The following is a 24149-nucleotide window of genomic DNA, read 5'->3' as shown; positions in this document are numbered from 1 at the left end:
AAAAGAGGTTTCTCCTCAAATTCTTTCCCTTTACCTGAGTCCACCCTGCTTTACTGGCTCAGAATATTCTGTGTTCAGGTTTGATTCTGTACTCTCTGCTTTATGTAAGTGTCTTGGTATTTTCCAGGAGAAATAAAAAATGGCACAAGAGTACATGAACCCGGAAGGTACAGACATGTTTAAACTGTTTTTTTTTTAATCCGTAAACGGCAGCAAGGGCCTCGGCGAGGGAGGGGCCACCGTGCACACCTGACGCACTGGCTCCTCCCCCTCTCACCTCTTTAGCACACATACGCAGTTATCGGCTTTCTGTTTGGCTGCCGTGGGTTAGAAAAACGCGAAGCTCAGCATCAGAGTAGGATATTAACAGTATGGTTGACAGCTGAAACCCGCCAACCTAACAGACGGAGTTTACAGGTAAGTCTTCAATGGTTCACCCCAACGCGAAGCTTCATGAGGCTTCATTTGCTCTAGCAGGACACCTACTGGACGTAAAAATAATAGCTGGCATGAATTTGAAGAGTGTGGCATTTTGCACACAGCCAGTAAATGTCAACAACAAAAGGAGTGTGTAAAACATCTATATTGTAGTGATGGCAGCATACTGTGTATATTTATAGTGGCAGTATGGGAAATGATTATTTGGAAATGCTTGAAATGGAAATGATCATTTACTGTGAGGTGAGGTGTGGTTGGGGTGTGGACAGTAGTTGTGCTTTTGTAACGTTGAGGTATGGACAGCTACACACTGAGGCTTTGAGCCTCAGTCCTGCCTGTTCACATTTTATTCTGTAAAAACTAAATTTTCACTGCTTTTATGACCTTTTTAGTGGGGAGAACATAGCTAGGATTTAATGATTTAACAAATCTTTTGAATCCTTTGTCCTCCACAATGCTAAATGGCTGTGAGTCCTCAATCACCATGCTGACCAGGTCTTCATCTATTTGAGATTGTTCTCCTGAGGAAAGACAATAAAGATAAAGCACAAATATAAATATCACACACGTAACTTATAACAGTTGTATAATATTTTTATATCATTTAGTAACATTACTGCATGCTATATTATCATTGCATTTGATGGCTCACCTGGTCTTGCTCCACAATCGGTGTTCCCCTTATTCTCATGCAAAGCTCTGTAGTGCCTAAGCATGGATGAGGTGTTGTTGTTATATTCCAGCTCCCTGGCACATAGCAAACACTTCACCTTGTACAAAAGTCAAGACAGCTCAACATAAATTGTATTGCACCATCAGTATCATGAAAATACATCTTCTGTAGAAATGTACATACCTTGTTGGGAGGAATAAGATCAAAATGTTCCCACACAGGGGAGGACATCCTCCTCTTCTTAGCTGGCTCCATTCTCTCCTGACTTTCTCTCCTCACTCTCATAAACCTCCAAACTGTCTCCAAACTCTCACTAACCGCAATCGGCAAAACCCACATTTTGAACTGGGGGTTGATCGCTGTCATATTGCGCAAGTCGACCACGGCCTGAACAGTCCGTGGTACCCGGGCAGCGGGCTCGGTTTTTCAGCTCCTCCCATAAATGAAGCAAGCTCGATACGCGCTCGCGGAAACGCCCCTCCATACGACACACGTCCGAAGCCTCGATAACGTCCCTCACTACTTCAAAGGCGTCAGACAGGTGCAGGCTGGTTTTGTAGCATCTGAAGCTTATATTAGTAAGTCCGCCGACAATTGGCCGTTGGCTTCCGTGATATGGAAACTAATTACGTATGTGTTTAAATTAGACGGACACTTTGTAAAGACACTGGTACCATTTTTTTTTTTCGTGGTTTCATTATAGAGTTCTGGCGCCGTGCCTAGAACTCACCTGTGTCGGCTTGAGTTCGGGCCTTATTGGGGCTTCCAGGGTGCACAGCTCGTTATTTATTGTTTGCAGATGCGGTCAGAAGCGCGATGTGTCGAGAGAACTCAAAGATTCCTGAGTCCATGCTTGAAGGCTTTAAGGTGGATTTGAGAAATCGGTTTATTTACCTAACAAACAAATATTTCCCAAATAATGTTAAAATGACTCGTGTAGTCAACCGAACTTGACCGAATTGATCACTGTTTTTGTCTTAATGAAATACAGCTGTGTTCAATTGGACTGATGTTATAGAAAAGCACGTGGGCGATTATCCCACAGTTTGACTATGGAGTTCTGTGACGGCGCTTACGCCTCACCTGTGTTAGCTGTGATTTGGGACTTAATTGCTGCTGTCAGTTTGTACAGCTGGCTCTCTTTTCATTTACAGATGTGATAAGAGGCCGTGAGCGGACCCAAACATTCCCCGGGATAAGCTTTAAGGGTTTAAGTGTGACTTGTGAAATGAATTCCTTCCCTTGAGCGCACTGTGATTTCGTCAATAAAAGATTACATCTAGGGATGGGTTTAGCCGAACGTGGCCGACTTTATCATTGGCCTGGTTTCAACTAAATAACTGAATGAATTGGACAAAATAAACACGTCTAAGACATTTTTCTTAATTTTAGTATTAAGTTCTAGCGCTACATCTGTACCTCACAGGTGTTACGTTTGCTGGCAGTTTCACTGACGCCTACAGATAAATGTGTCACATTTCTTAACATAAGGTCGAAGCTTTAATGGGAAATTATGAAACAGTGTTTCTTCATAGTTAGCGGATAAACGCCTACACTGCCAATCAGTGATAAGTGTTTTCCCTCCATGTGTCGGCACGTTTCAGGTACTGCATCTACAAGAGGAGCCTTATCATTGGCCTACTGTAAACTGTACTGTTGGATTATAATTCATTCCGACTTTTGGTAGTTGTAAAGGAAGTTGGACTTATTTATCCTAATAAATCAATCAATAAAATGTCATTTTCACAAGTTAAATCATTACAAGTGAGATATTTCATAGTAGAACGAGTATATTGCAATGTGTGTCCATGATAAATGATCAATCACATCTGAAGTAGACCTAAATGTGGCAAAAAAAAAACCCCTTAAAAATGAAGTCTTAAACTGTGAAATGAATAATTTTGCCACTGGTGAAGCATTTATTCGAGGGAAATTTGATTATGGAGGAACGGGGTCACTACTATGCTAACAAAATGGGATGATTTGCCCCTTATTAATAAGGAATGATACAAAATCAGATGTATTAAACTAATGAGCTTCAGAGGTTTGAGACTTTTATCTGTTAGATATTTTAAAGACTCCAGAAAATTGTTGCCAAATGAATGAATTATGAAAATTAGCCAGATTTAAACTGTTATTTTAGTAGTAATCAGTCTGCAGCTGATACGGTTAAACTGCTCTGCTGTATTGTGAGAAGGCCCTTTCTTAACAGTGAAGTCAATCAGACGTGACTCGGTGAGGGTTTGTTTCTTTTGCAGTCTGAAATGAATACTTTGATATTTTAATGTGTAACTCGGGTTTGTGGTACTTTATTTGTAGTGATGGGGATTTTTCGCGTGCATACACGCCATTTCAAGCAGATGAATAGTGTTGGCAGCCCTTGACTTGGAGTTGCAGATTTCATTCAGCTGCTTTGAGGTCCACCGGTGCTTTTCTTCTTTAAAAGCGTGTACACCTGTTCACACATGGCTCTTTCAAACTGGGGAGATTTTGCACCACTAACCGCTGCACACTGGGTGTCTGTGTTTGAACAGGGCAGTGTTATTGATCTGCTGCTGCTGTTTTGAGAATAAAGGCAATGCTCTGATACCCCGGCTCTGATGTAAGGATGGTGTTTTTTTGAAAAAAAACCTGCAGACTGGCAGCACAGCTCGTCACCTGCTACGCGATCTGCATGGCAATAACAAGGAGACAATAAACCCAGTCAGTGTGCTCTGGGTTCATTGTCTGCACAGCGTAGACATTCAGGGCTTTTCTGAGAGAGGACAATGTCTAATTGTTCGAATATGAATCATAAAAAGAAATGCGTGTCAAAAGTGACGAGTCAAGTTTTCATATTGGAAACAAAAACCTCGTTTCGAAGGCCTTTAATTGGCAGCTTGGCATAATTTTAAAATGAGAAATCTGATAAATGACAGGAGCGTGATAAAATTCAGATCAAATCTGAGGTGTAAAACAGTGACAGCAGCGAGGTGGTGGAGCAGGTTTACTGCCGATGGTACAATTGATGGTGGTTTGCTCGAAATGTCATGAAGCAAAACTCTGAACCTCGCAGTGAGAGCAGGGGAGACTTCTAGGCTGCTTCAAACTAGAGATGGTGTGTATGAGCGAGCTGTGATGGTGGAAGTAATAGTGAAATCTTATTTTGGGATAAAATTGTAAGGTACTGCAATGCTTCCTTTGTTGCGTCCTTTAGCAGAGGATATACTGGATCCTCCTTAATGCAAGGAAAAGAGGTGATGCCATCCAATAGTACATATGTTCGCTTTCTTACAGTGCTGCTCTCGATCATCATTTCTATTTATTTGAAATTACAGCTCTGGCAGTGAAGTGGTATTTTTCACCAGTGGCTCAGGAAAGCCAGTAAAAACTCAGTGGGTAAAGTATCGAAGATCCACCTCCTGGATTTTAGTTTGACGTCAGCAACATGCAAGCGCAGAAAGATTCTTTTCTTTTTGTTTCCTCACGTCTTTATGAGTTATCCTTCTCACCTTTCCTTGATCTCACGACTTTTTTTCATCATGATCAAGGAAAAGTGTTTAGGAGAAGTGTCACAGGTATATTTGTCTGGTCGGTTTGCTGCAGACGGCTTTTTGCACGACACTTTTTGGACCCGTTGGCAAACTAATGCAGAATTATTAAAGTGAGATGTTGCCTGATGTGAATGAATGTGCTCTGGCAGATTATCATTCAAGGAGAAAAGATCGGTTCACTAAAATAAAAATAAACTAGATTAGACGGAGCAACAGGAAGTTGTATCTGATGGTTCAACATAAATCTTGGAAGAAGTATGGAGGAAATGTTTTTAGCGTTTCAGAATAAACAAAAGTCTTAGAAGATAGACATCTTACACAGACATGTCCATCACATGGCTAGCGCCTCTCCACCAGCTAAATATGAAACTTTAAAAAAAAAAAAAAGAAACCCTTGTTAGCGGTGAACTGAAAGTAAATACAATGATAGTAAAACTGTATTAACCCTGCTTTTCCAGCTTTTATGAACCTGTAACTCTGTTTTTATATAAGCTTGACTTGTATTTTTTTTCTAGAATTTGCTTATAAATGATTAAAAATGATTTTTAAGAGGTTTGTATTTGATAAAATCCTAAAGTATCCGAGCGGGTACTTCAATTATTAGTGGCAATCAGTACTAGTTTGAGAAGAGATCTTAATTTGAGAGAATGTTAAACTGTTTTTGTTTAAAATGGTTCAGCTCCAGGAAAAAATGCAAATGCCATCGATCCTCTTCTGCTGATCCTTTTCATGGGTGCGGGGGGGCTGGAGCCTGGAGCCTATCCCAGCTGTCTTAGAGCGACAGGCAGGGTACGCCCTGGACAGGTCGCCAGTCTGTTGCAGGGCTAACACGCGCACACAGACAACCATTCACATCTATGGGCAATTTAGAGTTACCAATTAACCTATCCCCAGTAACTGCATGTCTCTGGACTGTGTGAGGAAGCCGGTGAGAATTCACGCAGACACGGGGAGAACATGTGAACTCCACACAGACGGACCCCATCCTGAAAATGCAAATGATTTAAAAAAACACTAAAACTTCATGCTTTCTTTTATTTGATACAAATCAGTGCTCTCTGTTGCAGCACAGTGTGGGTGTTTACGGAAATGTTCAGCGACCTATAAGGAAATCTGTTTTCATATTCAGACGGTGCGCAGCAGCAGTAGGTGTTTGTGGAAAATCAGGTTCACATTTATCTCGGGCTGTCTGCCACGCAGGTTTATTTTCAGAAAGACAAACATGACTCAACCGAGCTGTTGTTCTAGTAGTATTGTATGCTAATGCGTGTAATTGTTGTCATGTTATGAAAGCTATTTTGTTTATCGCCAATTTGCGCAAACATGGTGACAAAAAGAGCTTCCGGAGATCAGCAGCAGATCTGAAAAACAAACCTCTGTGCAGTAGTTTGTCAACATGTGGTTAAAAACTAAACCTCCTTTCTAATATTACTGTCATGAATTAAAGAGAAGAGAGAAGCTTAAGTATTCCCTGAGATTATAAATGATAAAGTGTGAGGTTGTGTGGTTTTATTTGGTGAGATCTCAGTGCAGGCATACACATTTCAGTACTTGTTATTAGGAAGTGAAGCAGTATTATTTTCTGCACTTATTAGCTTCATGTTATATTTAAGATTTTAATTCAAAACAAAGAAATTATATTTAACTGAAGTGTGGAGATAATTTTTGGACCAGCTGCTCGTCTGTGACGTTTTCACTGAGATGTGACTCGCACTCGGTGCTCTGAACACTTCGTAGTCCTGACTGTCGCTGTTTAAAGCCCGCAGCCTACCTGAGCACTGATCGTGTAACCAAGAGAACCGCCGCTTATTGAACGTCTTCTCCCTTTCAGATCATCATCTGTAAATTATAAAGGCTATGAGGGAAAAATCTCAGATCATCTCCGACATTCAAACTCCCTTCCCTTAAATTGCGTCGTCCCCCACCCATTCCTTCCCCATTCTGATGCTCGGTTTGAACTTCCGCTGTTGTCTGTGTTAGTGAGGAGATGAACAGGTGTTCCTAATAAAGTAGGTAGTACCTCTGAATGGCAGTGGCATAATGTCTTTTATTTTGAAAAACTTATGAAAGTAGTTTTGGTGAAATGAATGAAAATGAGGCAGATGCAAAAGATTGTTACCCTACAGGCTTAAACTTTTAGAAAAGGCCAACATAAGTAACACAGAAAATGGGCTTGAAATTGTATCTAGTCAATATGTTTTGACTAAACCATCAATGTGGAACATAATCCTGAAACAATAGCTAATGAAAAATACTGGATATATACAAATGGTTTAATCCTAAACTGGCTGTAGGTGCGAATGCCGTATGACAGCTGGGATAGGCTCCAGCCCAACCATGACCCTGATTTGGGTAGTCAAAAATAAATGGATGGAAAATCTGGAATCAGCAGGAAGTGTTTACTGTGTTTACTGTTTCTATTAATATCTCCAATAATGCAGCACAAATGTCGTTCTCCCAGTTGTTATGCTTAATCTCACATTTGTGACGTACAGCTGGCTGATAAAGCTTTAAGTATACATTTAGCACTTGGAACACTCCCTCTGTCTGAGTAAAGGTCAGCAGTATTTTGCATGTGGATTTCACCAGCAAGCTCATTGCAACAAGGACGACATCGGCTATAATAATAAACCTGAGCTCTCGAGCAGCCTGTGACTAAGGGCTGACCTTCACCTTTGCCCTCAGGTAACATGATGGAGGTGGCAGGTTCATGGGCAGAAGTGTTTGAGGGCTCAGAGACGAAGGAGGAATCGTCCGAGACGCTGTTGGGCAGCTCTACTCTCACTCTGGCTCCTCTGGTATCGGACTCGCCATCCATCCGCCGCTCCCAGCCCATCCTGATTACCTCAAACAGGTACGACCAGCACACACATTACTCACGGTGACTGCTCAATACACACACACACACACACACACACACACACCATGGACATGAATCATTAAACTCGTGAAGAAGGAGGTGGATGTTGACTCAAGTCAGTGACTCAAGAGTCATCTGTTTAAAGAAGTGAGTTTCTGTTCCTCCCAGTCTTAAAGACGTAATAAATACTGCGAGCTGTCAGTGGGTAGATGTCACACAGGTGCTGTTTGACTTCTTTTCTTTGCTGGGGTTCTTTATCACGGCTTGATGGATGAGCTAAGACAAAGAGAGCGACGTTCTCATGATGCAGAGATGTCATCACCTCTGTGTCAGCGCAGTAAAATGAATAGGTGTTCCACATTAGGCAAGATCAGGAAGAGGAGATGGGTTCCTCTTGCCAGCAGTGGGAGAAAGAATATAGGCTCTCCCACCGCTGCAGTCCCCCCCCCCCCACACACACACGCATGATTATGAATCATTTAGCTTTATTAGTGTCCATGAGTAGACTGATATCAGCCCAACAGCTAAAACAGTATTAGATAACAGCATCTGTCTGCCTCTCTTTCACTTTTCCTCTCCAGCTGTAAATTATCTGACCTGTCTCCTCCCCTCTTCACTGTGCATGAGCAGAAGAGGTAAAAGCATGTTATACAGCTGGAAATCTCACAGCAAATACAGCACTATGTGAGGAGTGCACTTGGAAAAGTGACGCATAAATATTTACGTGACTTTAAAACTAAAGGAAAAAATCCAGCTGTGTCAGCTGAGACTTAATAGGGTGACGGGGATGATTCCCATGAAACCTGGGAAGAAATCCAGACTACATTCATGGTTTAATATTCGATTTAATTGATGTTGCTTACAAGTTTTAGCTGAGCTGTGACTAGACCTGGCAAGTGTTATAGAAATTCAGGTGCAAGGCTGAGGCGCCCCGTTTTAGGTTTATCATGGTTTTGAACAGTTATCATCTTCTTAGTCTGCACATCTGGGTGAGAGGAATATTCCAGGAACTATGACACAATTTTTCCTGATTGATCATGAGATGAGGATTTTATACGCAACCTGTTCTTTAGCAGGTAGGTCTGCAGCGTAAGTTAGCATGGTGACATATCTGGTAATAAGTGAGCACCCATGAAAACCCAGGCTTAAACCTCACGAAGTCTCAAATCCTGCTTGGTATTGCAAACCACCTGTAATCTCAGACTAAAGGGAGACCCACCTAGGATCTCGAGCTGCTCATCACCAGATACCGATGACTGGCTGCTAATGAATGTTGTCTTGGTACCTTACCTGACCTCTCAATGTCTGATCAACGTGCAATATGAGTGCAGGCCTGCAGGGGCGACCTGTCATGTTGAGTTTATGTGCACGCTGCAGTTAGCTACGTGAACTTCTGTCTCAAACACGTGAGACTTGACTTGTTGTTGGGATTCATTTGTCTCAATTCTCAGCCCCAATAGATATGAATATAATCTGCTTCACTGTGTCTGCATCATGCTTGTTACAGTAGATTATTTTTTGTTTATCATCAAGATAAATATAGAACATTACCAGGCTTATCATTTAACTGCACAATGAGCTTATTTGTCAGTTTTTCTGAGTTTGCCTCATTTTGATGTCGTTGCGTTCTTTCTGTCTGAATGTTTCAGGGCGAAGGGCGTGGAGTCGTTCTCTTCCTCCGTCCCGTCCATACCAAACCCGTTCCCTGAGCTTTCCAAATCTCCGGTGCTCATCAGTTCATTTCCACCACAGTCGAGTGACAAACATGTAAGTGTCCTTCCTAATCAGCTAATTCAGAGATCCAAGGTAACCCTTTAAATGTTTCCAGTAGTAAGTATTCTTTTTGTGTTTTAATAGCTCTAAAGTCTTTTTTATTTTGACTATTTGTTAAAGTGACCACTGCATGTTTAATCCTTTCATTCCCCATTTTCAGTTTCCCTGAATTCAAACCTCATTTCAGACTTTCAGTCATGCCTTTTAGAAGAATACGTTTTACAATTCTGCAGGCAAATTATCATTAATCCACCTTTGAAAGCTGTCCCCAGTGGATCCTCCTGTTTTTTTCTACATTAGGTTGTAATTTCAGTTTCACTGGAGGCTGAGTGCCAGAGTCGGGCTAGAGGAGTTAGAAAGTACGATATGAAGAAACACTTTGTTGGTTTAGGTCTTTTATTTTCATGGGATTTATTGTACTTTTTGGAAGTGTTTGTTTGGGCTAATCAGAGCTTCTACTGAGTGAATTCCATCACACCTGCTTGGCTGACAGGTGCTATCAGAACACGGAGCCTTTACCTGTCTGATTGTGACTGACAGAGCTATGTTGCCATGCCTGCATGGACTTATTTTGAATCGCAAACACTGCCAGAGTAAACATGTCTGCAGTTACATCAGCATGTTGCACGAGCCAGCTGTGGACTGAATTTATCACTTTTTTTTCTGAATATTCCACCAGAAAACATCGATGCTCTTACCTTTTGTCACCCTCGATTTGAGTGACGTCTGCGTGAGCTGAAATGCACTCGACGTGACTTAACTTTTTGTTCCCCTGAGGACGTCTTCAGGTCTTTCCAGGGTTCAACAAAATCAGTGTCCCAATAGTCCGTGGACTTCTTTCTCTTTAAATGAATCGTTTGAGGTTAATGAAACTGAGTGTGACTCTGCGTGGGCTTTAAGATGAAGCTGCAGCCTGCCTTCTTTTACACATGGCCAGCAGCACAGAGGTGCCATGACTGGGACGGTGAACCCAGGTGGAGTGAAAAAAGTTTATTTTCAGGTTCGACAGCAGACGCGCTTCATTAGCGTTATCACAATCAAAAACCCAGTGAAAGTCTTTTTGTCACACCACCTGCTCAGCAAGCTTAAAGGGAAAGAAAACAATCTTTTCAGCTGCTCCCATCCATCACCAGCAGCTCCACACACAGCGATAAAATGCTGAAACTAAAGCTGATCTTTGCTGCCATCTGTAAAATCACAGAATAGTGAGTTCATCCAGATCAAGAAGCTGAGCGAGAGAGTGCGAGTCCAGCTTTGAGGCCACAATTTGTGCACAGGAGTTTAGTCATGCAGACACAAGAAATGGCCAAAAGCACTTCCATAAATAATAAATCCTTTTTCCACTTTGCTGTGGAAGAACTTGACTGTCCTGCAAAGAAACCTGAACTCTGTTCCTCCAACACACCGTCTCTGAGCCGGGACGTATCCATGTTGGACCTTGGTAAATTTCTCACTCACTGCAGCTGGTTAAACATCTGGTGCTGGCAGGAGAAGCAGAGGATGTTTGCACAAGCTGATTAATTGTGTTTTAATTTAATTTACCATTTTAGTTTCCAAAAATTCTGAAAATGAAATGATCAACTCAAATGCACAGGTAACATTGAGCCATCAAACAGTTAATTTAAAAAGTAGTTTTAATTTAGTAATCTTGATTTAAAAACGATGCATCCTGACCTGTGTTTGATCCCATCAGTAGCAGGAAAAACTAAACCAGCGCAGGATGCAAAGTCGTTAATGGAGCATTAACCTGAAAAGAAACAAACGAGGGATGAGATTGAAATGAATCTGGAAACACAAAAGCTCGTGAACAGAGTCGTGAGTCAGCTGCGTGTGGGCTGCAGAAGATTTTCAGCTTTCCAAATGGGCTGTGGCGATCTGGAGGTTATGAATGACTAGCATAGAGGATAGTCTTCACTCTTTGCTTTCCATTAGCGCACATGTGCATGAGTGTAAAGGTGTTTGTAGTAAACCAGTGAAACCAGTTCCTTTTGGATTAAAAGATAAAATCATGAGCTTTGTGTCTTAAATACGGAAATGTATGTTATCTTTTTCAAATGATCAGTGTGAATAGTCAGTGGACTGACTGGATACTGACCTGTGGGGATTTCAGCTAAAAGAATTTTCCTCCCCCATAATCCCACTTGGTCGATGGGTACCTATTATGTCTGACGCAGTCACTCGCCCAACCAGTCTGGACTTAATTGATTGACAGGCGCAGGTTTCAGGGGTTTCTGGTCGGGCAGGTTCGTTGTCTTTTGCTTGAAAGCGTGCTGCGAGATCCAGACAGTGTCAGACAGCAGCGCTCTCAGTCTCATCCTGACCGGTGAATAACCTGCACTCGGTTCACCTCCGCAGCATCGGGAGTGCATGGACACGACTGCTTCATCGGTCTGTTTACTTCAGCGTGTGCAGAAGAAGATGAAGATGTGAGAGGATTGGGTCTGAAGCCTGCGGTGTAGACGCTCAAAGTTAAGATGCAAACAAGATGAAGAATAAAACAAGCCTCGCCCATGTCACACTGAAATTAGGAAGAATTTAAAGGGCCTTCAGTTTAAGTGTCAAGGCTTATTAAATACATTGTGGCTGTCTGACGTTGCACAGCAGTTGGCAGGATCTTGGCTGCTTGTCTCGAATGCACTGATGTTGAAACGGTGCCAAAACCAGCTGCAAGACTCGTGTAGCGCACTTGTTTGCGTCTCAGTGCTGTTTTTACCTCGTACTACAGTTGTTCCACAGCCAGTGGTGCCAGCAGTGAGCTTGATATCATACTGTGCACGTAGCGTCTAGCACCTCAGTGGTGATACGAGCAGAGCATCTGCAGACTCTCTCCAGGACCCTAAATGCTGCTTTTAAAAAGCTGTTTTCATTGGTTTATTCAAAATCCAACACTGATATCTGTTTTCCTCAACTGGTTATTATAGTTTATTTATTGCCTGATGTGGTTGTGATAATTGTCACTAGGTGGTACGGCAAGTGTGTAATTGGAGGCAATATGAACCTCAAAGCTGAGTCTCACGCTGAATTCTTAAAACGGAGCGTTCTTCTGCTCCTCCCTTAACTCGGTGACCTATCGCGGTTAAGTTCAGGTGGCTTAACGTGAATGTAGAGGGTGGGAGCGAAGACGGATCCCACTACAAGACGCATCCGAGGATGGATGCTCAGGAACCTGAGCTGATGGGCTTTAATCACATCGGTTCTGCTGTTAAATAAGAACTTGCTTATCAATGAGGTCTGTTTTTTATTTTAAAAGTGCAGGGAAAACGATAGCAGGACGTAAACATTCCCACAGGGATGGGTCAGGGTCTCACGCTTACTGAGGCTCTTCTACAAATCATACAGTTCAGCTGTGAGCACAGATTTTAAGTTTGTCAGTAAATCAGCGTTTTGTTCGTTGCTCCGAGCCGTCAGGTTATGTCAAATATTCATGATTGCCTGTAAAAAGTGCACTTTCTCATAGTTTTTAATTCTCACTTAGCTACTATTTATATATATAAAAAAAAAAAAAAGCTGCAACCTGTCTCTGAAACTTCAAACTATAAAATTAAGTCTCTTGGGAGATTTATTGGCTGTCAGTAGCTCACAATGAGAGCGTGCCCAGGCCTGCCAGCAGCATCTCTCTAGACTGTCCTAGGTAATGCCTATTGCTGCCCTCATAAATGTAATTTATTTCTTTAAGTTAAAAAGCTAATTAATATCTAAATGCAGAAAACAGAAGGCGTCTCTGCAATTCTGTTATGCAAGGCTGGGAAATGATAACTTCATATTATCATATGAAGTCAGATTTAGTTTTATACGCTTCTAATTTAGTTTTAACAAAGATTAATATTAGCACCAACTGACTTCATTATGTGTGAAGTATTGGATAAAACATGAGAAGTTTTTGGTAATTTCATTGATGTGACGTGTGTGAATGCTTTGTTCAGGCGATTAAGGTGTATGGAGAGGACAGCCACAGCAGGTCGGTGTGGGTTTCTCCAGGAGCCACAGCCAGGGAGGCGTGCCACATGTTGGTGCAGACGGCTCACTGCAGCGACCAGGAAAACTGGGCCCTCCTCGAAGTCCATCCCACCCTCGGTCTGGGTAAGACGACACGGTGAACCAACCTTTTAACCGCGGTATGTCGAAATTTCTCATACCTCATCCTGTCTCCACAGAGAGGTGTCTGGAGGACCACGAGGTTGTGTTGGAGGTTCAGGCGACCTGGTCTCTGAAGGGTGACACGAGGTTTATGTTCTGCAAGAACTACGCCAAGTACGAGTTCTTCAGGAAGCCAATGGTATGCAGCTAGCAGTTTGTTTAAAACCATGTGACAATGCAAATCTAAAGAGAACTTTTTCCTTCTTGCATAACAGCAGACTCTGAGCAGAGGTATTTTCAGCGTCTTTATTAAACAAGTCGGTGCAGTGGATGTTAATAAGGCCTGACGTCATGGTGGCTTGACTGACAGGTTGCGTGCTGGTGCAGACACACTGACTTAATGCCTCAGATATTTCATTACATCGACTCTGCGCTGTCACCTGTGCTGTTAAACAGAAACGACACTTGAAACGCACTGAAAACAGTCCCGTCCCACAGCTCTCTAACGTGTGCCCACACTGCCTCCAGAAGGCTCAGGAGTGAATAAGATCATACATTTAGGCCTTAAACTTGCACAGTTGCATAAAGCAAACAGAAATTGTGAAGCACAGTTAAAGATCTTAGTGAAAGTAAGAAAATACTGCATTCTCTGAAGTCTAAAAGCAACCGCATTTTAAATGTTGCTAAATTATGTCACATTAGTTTGCATGGTGTGGCTAACGCTAGCATCCATGCGCTCAGGCTGAATGTGGTTAAATATGAATGCCAGTTTCCTTTGATAAACTTACAGCTGCACATCTCTTAAAGCCAAAGCACTGCTGGACCACACTGTCCTCTACAGAGAGGGGGGAGCTGTCAGGGATGCAGACTGGGAAACATGTCCTGTCCTCTTCAGTACATGTCAAATAATTGGTGTAACTGCTCCTATTATACATGTACAGGGCTTGAAATTCATATTTCACAGTACAGTTGGCTGGAGTTCCTCCTTACATGCGTAGCATGTAGTTGTGAGTGTAATCGCAGGTTATGCATTTTCCTCTTCTTGCCTTAGATTTTAATATCTGCAGTTTCTGTTTTTGTCTTTGTTTTGGTGGTTTTCTTTTTGCTGTCCTCTGTCACATCTGCACCTCATGGTGGATTTTACAGATCCAGAAGTGCATTTTTAAGTTCAAACCCTGGATATACTCGGGGATATTTCTTTGATATTTTAAGATCAGATTTTAAAATTTATGTAAACTTTATTAGCTTTTCTCTTAGCCTCGTGTTATTTTCCCTTAGTGCATTTTCCATCAGTTGATGTCGATTGGTGTTTTGCTCCTGCAGCTGTCTATGTTGGTGTCTTGAGTCTGATCGCAAGAGCTTTTGAGCAGAGGGTGCACACCGGGTGTTGACCAGGTCAGATGTTGGTCCACCTCTGCAGCACATCTGGCCCATCTTTCTGGATCTGTGAAGTGTCGAGCTGAACACTGTTTGTGGGGATTTTCCCACGTTGTAAATGCTGCATTTGCTCAATGCTGCACTGAAATCAGTCGGTAACACAGTCCAGTGATTCCAGCAGACACTTTGCCTTTCTGGGATTGTGTAAAACATTTCTGCACGTTAGCACCTGCCAGACAATGGGTGTAATTTTCTTTCCTCTGGTGCTGGAATTACCCATCCAGCCACATTTGTGGCTACAGCACCGAAAACAAAAGCTGCAAAGTAAATGTTCTTTATTTAATCTTTGCTCGGTCACATTACAACATAAATGCTTCAGTTTGCAGACTGCTGGATGGTTTCAACAGTCTTTTTTTTAAAATCGGATGATGGAATTTCTTTTGTGGGTTTTAATTTTGTTTATGCATAATTATCTTTTATAGCAGTTATGCGAGTCCTGTGAGTGCAGTTATTCCTTTATATGAACGAGATTTTAATGCCAATAATAAGAGTTTAATGTTTCCTCGTTGGTTTTCCATCAAATCTTCACGCTCCGGGCACAGTGGGTATTAACCGTCTGCGTTAGTGTTAAATTTAAGTTGATGAACGTGCAGAAACCTGCATGTTTTAAGCTAACAAAACCACAGCAGCCGTCTCCCTCTGGGCACTTTGAAAGTGCCAGTTTGGCACCAGTTTGATTTCTTTGTGCACACGACTGGAAATTTACCTCGGGCTTTTTCTGATCACTTCTCATTTTATTACTTTTTTTTTTTTTTTTTTTTTCTCCACGTCTTGAACAAAGGATCATGATTGGTGGAAGGTGTGGTGTATATTTATCTTTGTGTAGTTTGTCGTGTTCCCCGCTCACTGATTGGTTGGATGATGAAGTCACAGGAGGAGAAGAAGCTTCTTTGTCATGTAAATGAGTGTCTGATCGTTTCAGGGGTATAATGACAGTCCTCTGCTTCTCACAGCTCTTCTTCCCTGAGTCCATGATCTCCGACAGCGCTGATGTCAACAAGGGTATGACCTCATCAGAGCTCATTAAGGTAAACCGTCCTGAAATCAGAAGCTCATTCACAACGACTCGCTGAAAGCACTGCTAGATCTGTCAGCTCAGAGCTTAATGATGTTTAATGTTGCTGCTCAGTGGTTTACACTGCAAAACCAAAACGTCTTAAGATTATAATTGACAATGTAAAATGAAACGTGTATTTACAAAGGTTCAATCAGAATGATAGAGTACAGCAAAAAAAGAAATGGGTCCAGCATGAATATTACTAAAAAGTAAAAAGCCAGTATTTGTTTTTAATTAGGTTTTAATAAAAAAAACTCTTACTGATGCATGAAAAACCAAACGACTGGTTAAATTGTTTTAATCACATTGAAATTCACATTTCAAGACTTTTTTTTTTTTCATTAATTCAGGAGCAACAAAGCAGACTCTCTGGGTTTCTAAGAGATTTAACTCACAGAAAATCTGTATAAAGTTTAAAGATTTGGGGCTCTGCGTCTGAACTTTACAAAAAATTGCAATGTGTCGTCTGACCTGCAACGCTTTGAAAATTCTGCCAGTCTTGGCTGGCTGTGCTCTGCACTCGGCACTGATCTGGATTAATAAACAGTAATCCTCACTGTGAGGAAGACACTAGAATTTTTTTATTTATTTATTTTTTTAATCTGAAAAGCATTGTCCTTGACTTTGCTCTTAAAACTATTTAAAACAAAATATGAGAGAAATGCTTTCAAAATGCACATTTACTCGTGCATAAATCATCTGAGTACTTGGAGTCTCTGAGTGCTGAAGTGCTTTCAAAGTATGGAAGTATGTGATTTGAGGTTCCTGCAGTAATGAGCAGTGTTTACTCATCAGAACCTGCTCAAGTCTGGGACCTGTCCGGAGATCCAGGGTTTCCTGCATGTTAAAGAACAAAGTCGAAAGGCCTGGAAGAAGGTCTCTTTCTTCCTGCGCCGCTCGGGACTCTACAGCTCCAGCAAGGGCTCGTCCAAGGTCAGCAGGTCCAGCACAGTCACAGACTTTAGTCACAGTAACTACATGACCTCTAGTTTGAGTAAATCGAGGTTCTGTGTGTGTGTTTTCGTGCAGGAGCCTCGTCACCTGCAGTATGTGGCTGATCTGAACGATCTGAACGTCTACACTGTGGTGAACAGCCGTAAACTATACGGAGCGCCGACAGACTTCACCTTCTGCATCAAGGTGAGCTTCCACCCCCCCCCCCCCCCCCCAAGGCAGGGTAAACAGGGTTTTTCCACTATAAGCAGCACTGCAAAAACAGTTTTTTCCACTACGTGAAAGGAAGCTCTGCTGATGCTTCACAATAAAAGCATCCCTCCTTGTTCAGTAAACAGAAGCATAAAGCTGAAATCTGACAAACCACAGACAGAACTCCAGGCCAACCTGGGTCAGTGGAAAAACCCTACGGAGTGGTTTTACCTGGGTTTTTCGGTACAATGATCTCATGTTTGTTCAGTCACCTCTTCCATTTAGCATTCCTCTTGCCTGTGTAGTCTTTGTGGCTCATTGAGTCAATAAAGATCACTTTCACTTGTCACACGAAGAAGGAAACGGGTGGATTAATGATGGCTCAGAAGCCATGACCGTGAACCTGCACGCACAAAATCAGAACTCCTTTGCTGAGATGTGGCATCATTCCTGTTTTCTTTACTGCAGATTAGCTGCTGAATTGAAAACACACATGGGGAAAATTTGGCCTGTGGGCTGGATTGAGATGGTCAGGAGGCCAGTTCCTGATATCCTGAAAGGAAAATTAAATTAGACTCAAAAATCGCTACAAGCTGCAGCATGGTGTGCATGTGGAGCAGCTACATTGTCTAAATTTATTAATGATACTAAATATAGTTTGACACGGAGTCGTGGTGCAAATATTGGCTTTCTTGTCACGAAGCTGGATGTACGCGGGCGCCACCATCTTGGACTAGGGTTTTCAAAAATGGAGCACTGGCTCTCCTCCTGCTGCAGGTTCTGGTTGGAGGAGTCCTCCATCTCACAGTGGACGACCGTGCAATGAGTCTCACAGCAGCTCAACTCATCAGTCAGCCAATAGCAGCTTCTTATGGCTGCTGGTAGCACTGCATGTTTTGATTCGTTAGATTTACACTGAATCGAATGGCGATCTTTTTGTTTGCCATGGAAAATAAAAGATTGGGGAGCTGATTGAGTTGTGTCAGTAACTTGCTGCACACCAGAGTCCTACTCTGTGTGACTGTGGCCCAGTCTCTCATATTGAGACATCCATTTCTGTTTTATTATAAATTTTGGCAGTTTCTTCCATGTTTCTGTGCACCTCCATTAAATATACCTTTTCACTTGTGTTTGCACAGCCTTCCAAAAATCCCATCCGTGTTCAGGACCTGAAGATCCTGTGTGCTGAGAACGAGCAGACACGAACTTGTTGGACGTCCGCCTTCAGATTGTTCAAGGTATTGTCCATATTTATGCAAGAAACGCCTTGTTTATCATTTTATTTTCCATGTGTACTTACAACAGTCTTGTGTGCTGTCAGTACGGGAAGCAGCTTCAGCGTAACTATGAGATGTCCAAAGCAGCTCCACAAAAAGTGGAAGGATCCAAATTAGCAGATGGCAAAGTGAGCTCCTCACACACGATGCACAGAGTTTGAGCCTCTTTGGATCGTCCTCTCATGGTCATGCTCTTCTTTTATCTGTGTGGGCAGTCAAAGTCGGAGGCTAGCCTGGTGGCCATGGACTTCTCTGGGAAGGCTGGCGGGAGGGTCATCCAGAACCCGATGGAAGCCCAGAGCGCAGAGCGGGAGGAGGGGCTTGCATGGAGGGTAAGGATGGAGGGAGGTGCTGATGCAGGACCAGACTTTTTATTTTTTTATTTTTTTTATTAAATAAATGTAAAGAAACTACTAATGGAGCACCTTTCCAGCACGTTAGTACCGTTCAAAGTGCTTCACAGAACTAAATAAAATAAACCTCATTTCTGTCGTTGGTTCTGTACAGTTTGGTCCTGGTTGGTTAGTGTCCAGTGATTGTACTCGCGGGTTTGCAGCTGACGTGTGCTACCTGAGAGCAGTGAGGCTGATCCAGAACAGCTCAGGCCTGTGACACTGACGGCGAGTTGGCCGAGAGCTGATGGGAAGAGTCATCAAATCCCTGTTAGCTTTATATGCAACGTTATGACCCCGTGTAAAGCACAGCTTTTAATAACATCACTGAAGCAAAAACTTTAAAAGGACACTTGTACAGTTTTATATATAGAAACAAAATTATTTTAGCGCTCTCAGATGAAAGTAACCCCCCCCCCCCCCCCCCCCCCCACCTCCCCCTCTGAGGCTTCAGAACTTGCTTTAAAATATTCCAGTGATGGTTGTCAGCATTTCCACTGCTGCACAGCAAACAGTGACTGATGATTAACTCGGCATACTTTATTTTTCTTAATTGTAAACTTCCCCTTTACAAACACAAGGTTTGAGCAGCACCCGGGAGGAATGAACATATTTGGAATATCTACTCTCTGACGTCCTACAGAGATGTGGTTCGAGCGGCCTCTGAATCACAGCTCGGGTTTCACTCAGTATGTCCAGATAATCCCTGTGTGAAACTTGTGAAACGTCTTTAATCTGAGCATCCATCAAACTTGCTGTAAAGGCTTTAAAAGGAAACCTGGTGAGGATGCTTATGTAATGTGGTTTCAGCTCGACCTCATGGCAAACAGTGAATGGTCACATTCACTGTTTGCCATGTTGTTTTGTTTACATTCCGCCCAGAATGCTTGAAATGATTAACGTCTGCAGCACAAACTACATGTTGTGGAGACTTTTAACCGTTCACCCGTCGCTGTGGCAACCAGGGAAAAAAATGTCAGACCATTATATTCAAACTTGAATCATAAAAAGTTTTTATTGTCTTGCTGAGAAGTTTTACTATTTAAACCTAACAGATTTTATTGTCTAATCCTAACAGATGACAACACCATTAAAATAACTAATGGGCTAATAAATAAACATGAGTGGTGAAATGATCCATGGCAGCGTCAAACCTCCGGCATCCAAATGTGGACTTTTTCACAATATATATTTTTTTTAAAGTGAAAAATATTCACTTTGTGTACATGGATGCAAATTGGTACATGTGAGATGGGACCAATGGGAAAATTAATGGAAAAATCTAAATTGGTTGCTGACGGAGGAATTTAGACACCACAAGATGTCTTATTTTTTTTCCCCGTTCCACAGTGAGTGGGTGCTGCTCGCCGTAAACAGCAGTCAGAGTGAGGTGTGCCTGCGGCAGGAGAGCAAATCCTTCTCTGCACCATCCATAGATTTTTCACTAGGCGCTCTTTGGAGGGGAAAGTCACTAAATCAGCAACTGAAGCCTGACAGCCACTGCTGTCGGAGAGAGAGATGTCAGGCATCCAAGCAGAGATGGTGCAGGCTTTATTTCCACATTTAATAAAAACATGCATATTTATACAGATCTCTAAAAGGGAATAAATTCTTTTCACAACAAATATCTGGTACAGATGTAGACCTTCATTTCTTCATGATTTTTCTCTTCCACAGAAATTTAGATTCCCCGTGTTTGATCGGCGTTTGCTCTTAGCTTGATGTGATAAACCTAGACTACAGCTAACTCACCACCCAGCCTGAGATTACTGTGTTGGCCTGATGTTTTAACTGGTTTCTCTTGCTGCTTTTTCCTTCTCTGCCACAGAGGCGAGAGGCCCTGAGGTGCAGTCTGCCTAACCTGAACTCTGCTGTGAGCCCTTCCTGTAAGTTCACATGAGTGGAGATGTGGGTCGTTGTCCGGGGGTGGTTGTGTGTGGGGTTTTTTTTTTTTAAATTTATTTTTATTTTCTTATTAGCCATCCACAAGACCCAGCTGTGGTTTCATGGTGGTGTTTCCAGAAAAGAAGCAGAGAGACTGATAGAGAAGCAGGGGCTGGTGGACGGGTGAGTGATAAAGGCGTCACATCTGTACGAGTGTCTTGTGGACTGATCGTTTGTATTCAAGTAGTTGTGTATGGAGAGTATTTAGCATGCGAATGTAAAACTGAGGTTGTGCTACTGTTATTAATGTTAGCCAAACACACAGATTATCTGTCTCATCCGGACTGGGTTAGGTCACCTAGAAGGAACTGGAAAGGCCCACTGCTCTACTTGGCCTGCTGCCACCACAACCCAACCTCAGAGGGAACATGGTGATGCCCTTATTTCTCCCTTCTGTTATTCTCAGAGGGAACCACTGACACTTTCTGCTCATCAATGGGCTGAAAGGGTTCCTGGGCGAAGCGTTACCGTCTTTACTTACAATTCCTAAGTAGTCCACAAAGCCTCATTGGTGCTCGATGGCTCACTGGAAGGCTTGCATGCTGCTACCATGTTTTGTTACAGCTCGGCTCCCATGAATGTTTCACCATATTTGCTGGGCGACCTGATTTACTTGCTCAATACAGCTTTGTTTTTTTTGTTTTTTGTTTTTTAACGTGAACAAAGTTTACTTCTTGCAGTTGCAATCTTTAACCTGTAGAATTTGCCTCTCATGGTGCTTTTGTGCAGTGTACTAAAATACTCCATACAGCATCCATCCTGTCAGGTTTAATAGAGGAAGAAAGTTTCAGTGACGCACTGAAGGTCATATTTGGGTTTACTGGCCAAGTTGACATAAAGCATGTCCTCCGTGTAGCTCTACCAGTGATCCCACAGGCTGAAGGATTGTCTGTCGTGCATTTCTCTCGCAGTTTTAACTCGAGCTGCTTTTTGCAGGATGTTCCTGATTCGTGACAGCCAACAGCACACTCAGTGCTTCGTCCTGTCGCTGTGCTATCAGCTGAAGACCAAACACTACCTGGTGATCCCAGTGAGTTCCCTTCATTCAGTCTCTGCTTAAAAGGAGAAGCCTTCTGTGCGTATGACGCGCCCTAATTTTGATCATCTTCGTGTTTGCAGTTTGAGAACGGCGGCAGGAAGTACTACACCATGGACGACGGCGACACGCTCTTTATCGACCTCCTGCAGTTGGTCGAGTTTCATCAAATCAACAAGGGCATCCTGCCAGTGTGCCTCAAACACCCCTGCGTCTGCGTAGCACTATAAACCCGCAGCTCCTTCACCTCACCTCTGCCCAGCTGCACCACCACCCAAACTCCCCACTCAGGTTGTCAAAGAAAATCTCTCACTGCAGTGTGATGAATTTATCAGGCTGTGAGACGAGGACTCGAGGGAAGACGGGCGAAAAGCATACTCTCTGCTCCGCCTCCCTTTAGTTTTAAACACATTCTCCACATCGTGCGGCTCCAGACTGTAGCTTTTTTTAATTTTAATTAACGAGCAGCGGCCCCACCGGAGACGGCTTAATTAGCCGCGTTAGACAGACTTTTTAGCGCTTTGGGGACCATGTTGATGACGTGCACTTTGATTCGGATCCATGCTGCGGCTGCCATGAGCAGTCAGACGTTCACTGTGATGAGCAGCGAGAGGTGTGATTCTCACCTGCACAGTAGAAGTGTGGCCACCAGAGGGCGCTCTGACTCAAAGCTCAGAGGAGGAATTCATGGATTTCTCAGCTCAGCGTAGGACGAGAGCATGTGTGGATTACTGAGAACATTTAACCATAAAATGCACCTGGTTGCAATCATGTAGCATGTAAATTCTCACTCTCCTGACTGCAGTTTTTTTTTTTTTTTTTTTTTTTTTTGTACTTGTATTTGTGCCTTAAACAGAACCAGCTTTAATTCGTGTAACAGTAAAAGCTATTTCACTGCTGTATTTGCACAATGATGGTGAAGGGGAATCTGTCTTTTGGTTTTACGAGAGTAAAAAGCTAACTGCAGAGGAGATGCGGTCAAAGCTATACATCAACTCTGTCGTAACCCTTTATTTTATAGGTCGATTTCTGACAGTTTTCTGTGTAATTGAGGTGAAAAAGTGTAGTTTACACCAAAAAGCAGAGCTGGTGTTGAGGTGGAGAGAAAATGCAATAATTACAAAATGTTTTTCTACTTCTCAGAATTTATTTGGAAAATATGCACCAGCTTTTTTTTTTTTTTTTTTTTTTTTTTTAAATTAAAAATCCAACAGGGGGGGGGGGGGGCGATTGACTACACCTCATTTTTGGATTTTATCATGAAGATTTGTTGCTGAAATGTTTGCATGTATACCCACATGGGCATTATTCATTCAAAGACAAATTTAGTTTCCACTCATTTTATTATGTTGAACAGGATTTGTGACTTTTATTGACATGAAATGTTTTCAGATGTTTTATATGTTGAATAAACTTTCATATTAAAAAGATTCTGAATTTAAAATGATTATTTTTACTACTCAAACTTTAACTGACTTTACTTAATCTGATCAAAGCATAACAAAGGGATGTCAGCCTGTCCAGTTCAGAGCAGAAACCACTGCGAGCCTGTTTCAGCTCCTTTAGTGCAAATGGACGTGACTACAGGTGCGCTGGAGAGGAAATGAGACTACCTCCATGGAGGTCATGGTTTAACAGGTGACCACAGCTCGATGATCGCTCCTCGTCCCTCCTGACTCTAGCTTTTTTTGTTTTTTTGTCCTTGTGGCTGGTGGGTTTGCATCATGCCTACAGTCCATTTAGGTTGCACATAGTCCAGCTCCTCCAGGGTGGCACATTTATGGGCTGTTACACGAGAAAAGAGCTGATGAAGGACCTTAACCCAGCAGCATGACTGGTACCTGACCTCCAGTGGGCTCCTTCAGCATGTTTTGGCCAAAAACTGTTAGACACCATGAGGTGACACGCAGACCTGATGTCCTTCAGTCAGACCTGTGCTAGCACACCGCTGTTCAGTTGGCGTCAGCCTGAGAACACACAGAACTGGCAGCTCTGTTATTGGCACCCTGATCTCATCGCAGACAGCAAATTCACACTGAGCATGTGCGACAGATGTGAAAGAGTCTGCAGAGACCATAGATGAGACAATCATCCAGCATGACCCGTTTGGCAGTGGGTAAGTGACGGTCCGGGGAGGTGTATCATTTTATTTATTTTTTTTAGGCTCCATTTGTTTCTTGTTCTGTTTCCCATATTTATGACACATTGAAAAACATCAACTATAGTTTTTAATCAATTTCATGCAAAAAGGGGTTAACCTGAATCATCTCGTGCGTTCATGCTAGGTATTAAGTGTCTGCCTTGAGGCTTCTGCAGCAGTAAAGCCTATTAATCTGGGTCTGTTATCCACGATTCAGTGCAAACATCACAATGTAGTCATTCGAAGTGGAAAATTACAATAAAATCAAAGCTTGCGATGGTAAAAACATTTACAGCTATCCATTCTGTTTGCCAAATGAATGGAAATTCATATCAAAGGGGCAAAAAAGTCACAATTAATGTTACA

At 42.5% G+C, this 24149-nt stretch overlaps 1 protein-coding gene across 1 annotated transcript; it reads left to right on the top strand.

Moving 5' to 3' along the window:
- The first annotated feature begins 287 nt into the window (after positions 1–287).
- On the top strand, positions 288–22818 carry grb7 (growth factor receptor bound protein 7). The gene is made up of 15 exons (XM_040014358.1): positions 288–417; positions 7330–7498; positions 9154–9271; positions 13201–13357; positions 13432–13553; positions 15745–15819; positions 16644–16781; positions 16878–16988; positions 18134–18232; positions 18316–18399; positions 18487–18603; positions 20492–20549; positions 20643–20730; positions 21544–21637; positions 21727–22818. The coding sequence occupies exons 2-15, from the start codon at positions 7335–7337 to the stop codon at positions 21871–21873; spliced, it is 1572 nt and encodes a 523-aa protein (XP_039870292.1). The 5' UTR covers positions 288–417; positions 7330–7334; the 3' UTR covers positions 21874–22818.
- The last annotated feature ends 1331 nt before the right edge of the window (positions 22819–24149 follow it).

The sequence above is a fragment of the Simochromis diagramma genome, unplaced genomic scaffold, assembly GCF_900408965.1.
Source record: "Simochromis diagramma unplaced genomic scaffold, fSimDia1.1 OVJJ01000669.1, whole genome shotgun sequence".
In the NCBI taxonomy this organism is placed as follows: Eukaryota; Metazoa; Chordata; class Actinopteri; order Cichliformes; family Cichlidae; genus Simochromis; species Simochromis diagramma.
Note: the sequence above shows the minus strand (reverse complement) of the source record. Positions and strands in the feature narration are given on the sequence as shown.

Excerpts from the sequence above, each read along its gene's own strand:
- grb7 (XM_040014358.1), top strand. The coding sequence starts at position 7,335 with ATGATGGAGGTGGCAGGTTCATGGGCAGAAGTGTTTGAGGGCTCAGAG. Across the intron at positions 13,358-13,431 it reads CCATCCCACCCTCGGTCTGG|AGAGGTGTCTGGAGGACCAC; the intron begins GTAAGACGACAC and ends CTGTCTCCACAG. Across the intron at positions 20,731-21,543 it reads AAGCAGGGGCTGGTGGACGG|GATGTTCCTGATTCGTGACA; the intron begins GTGAGTGATAAA and ends TGCTTTTTGCAG.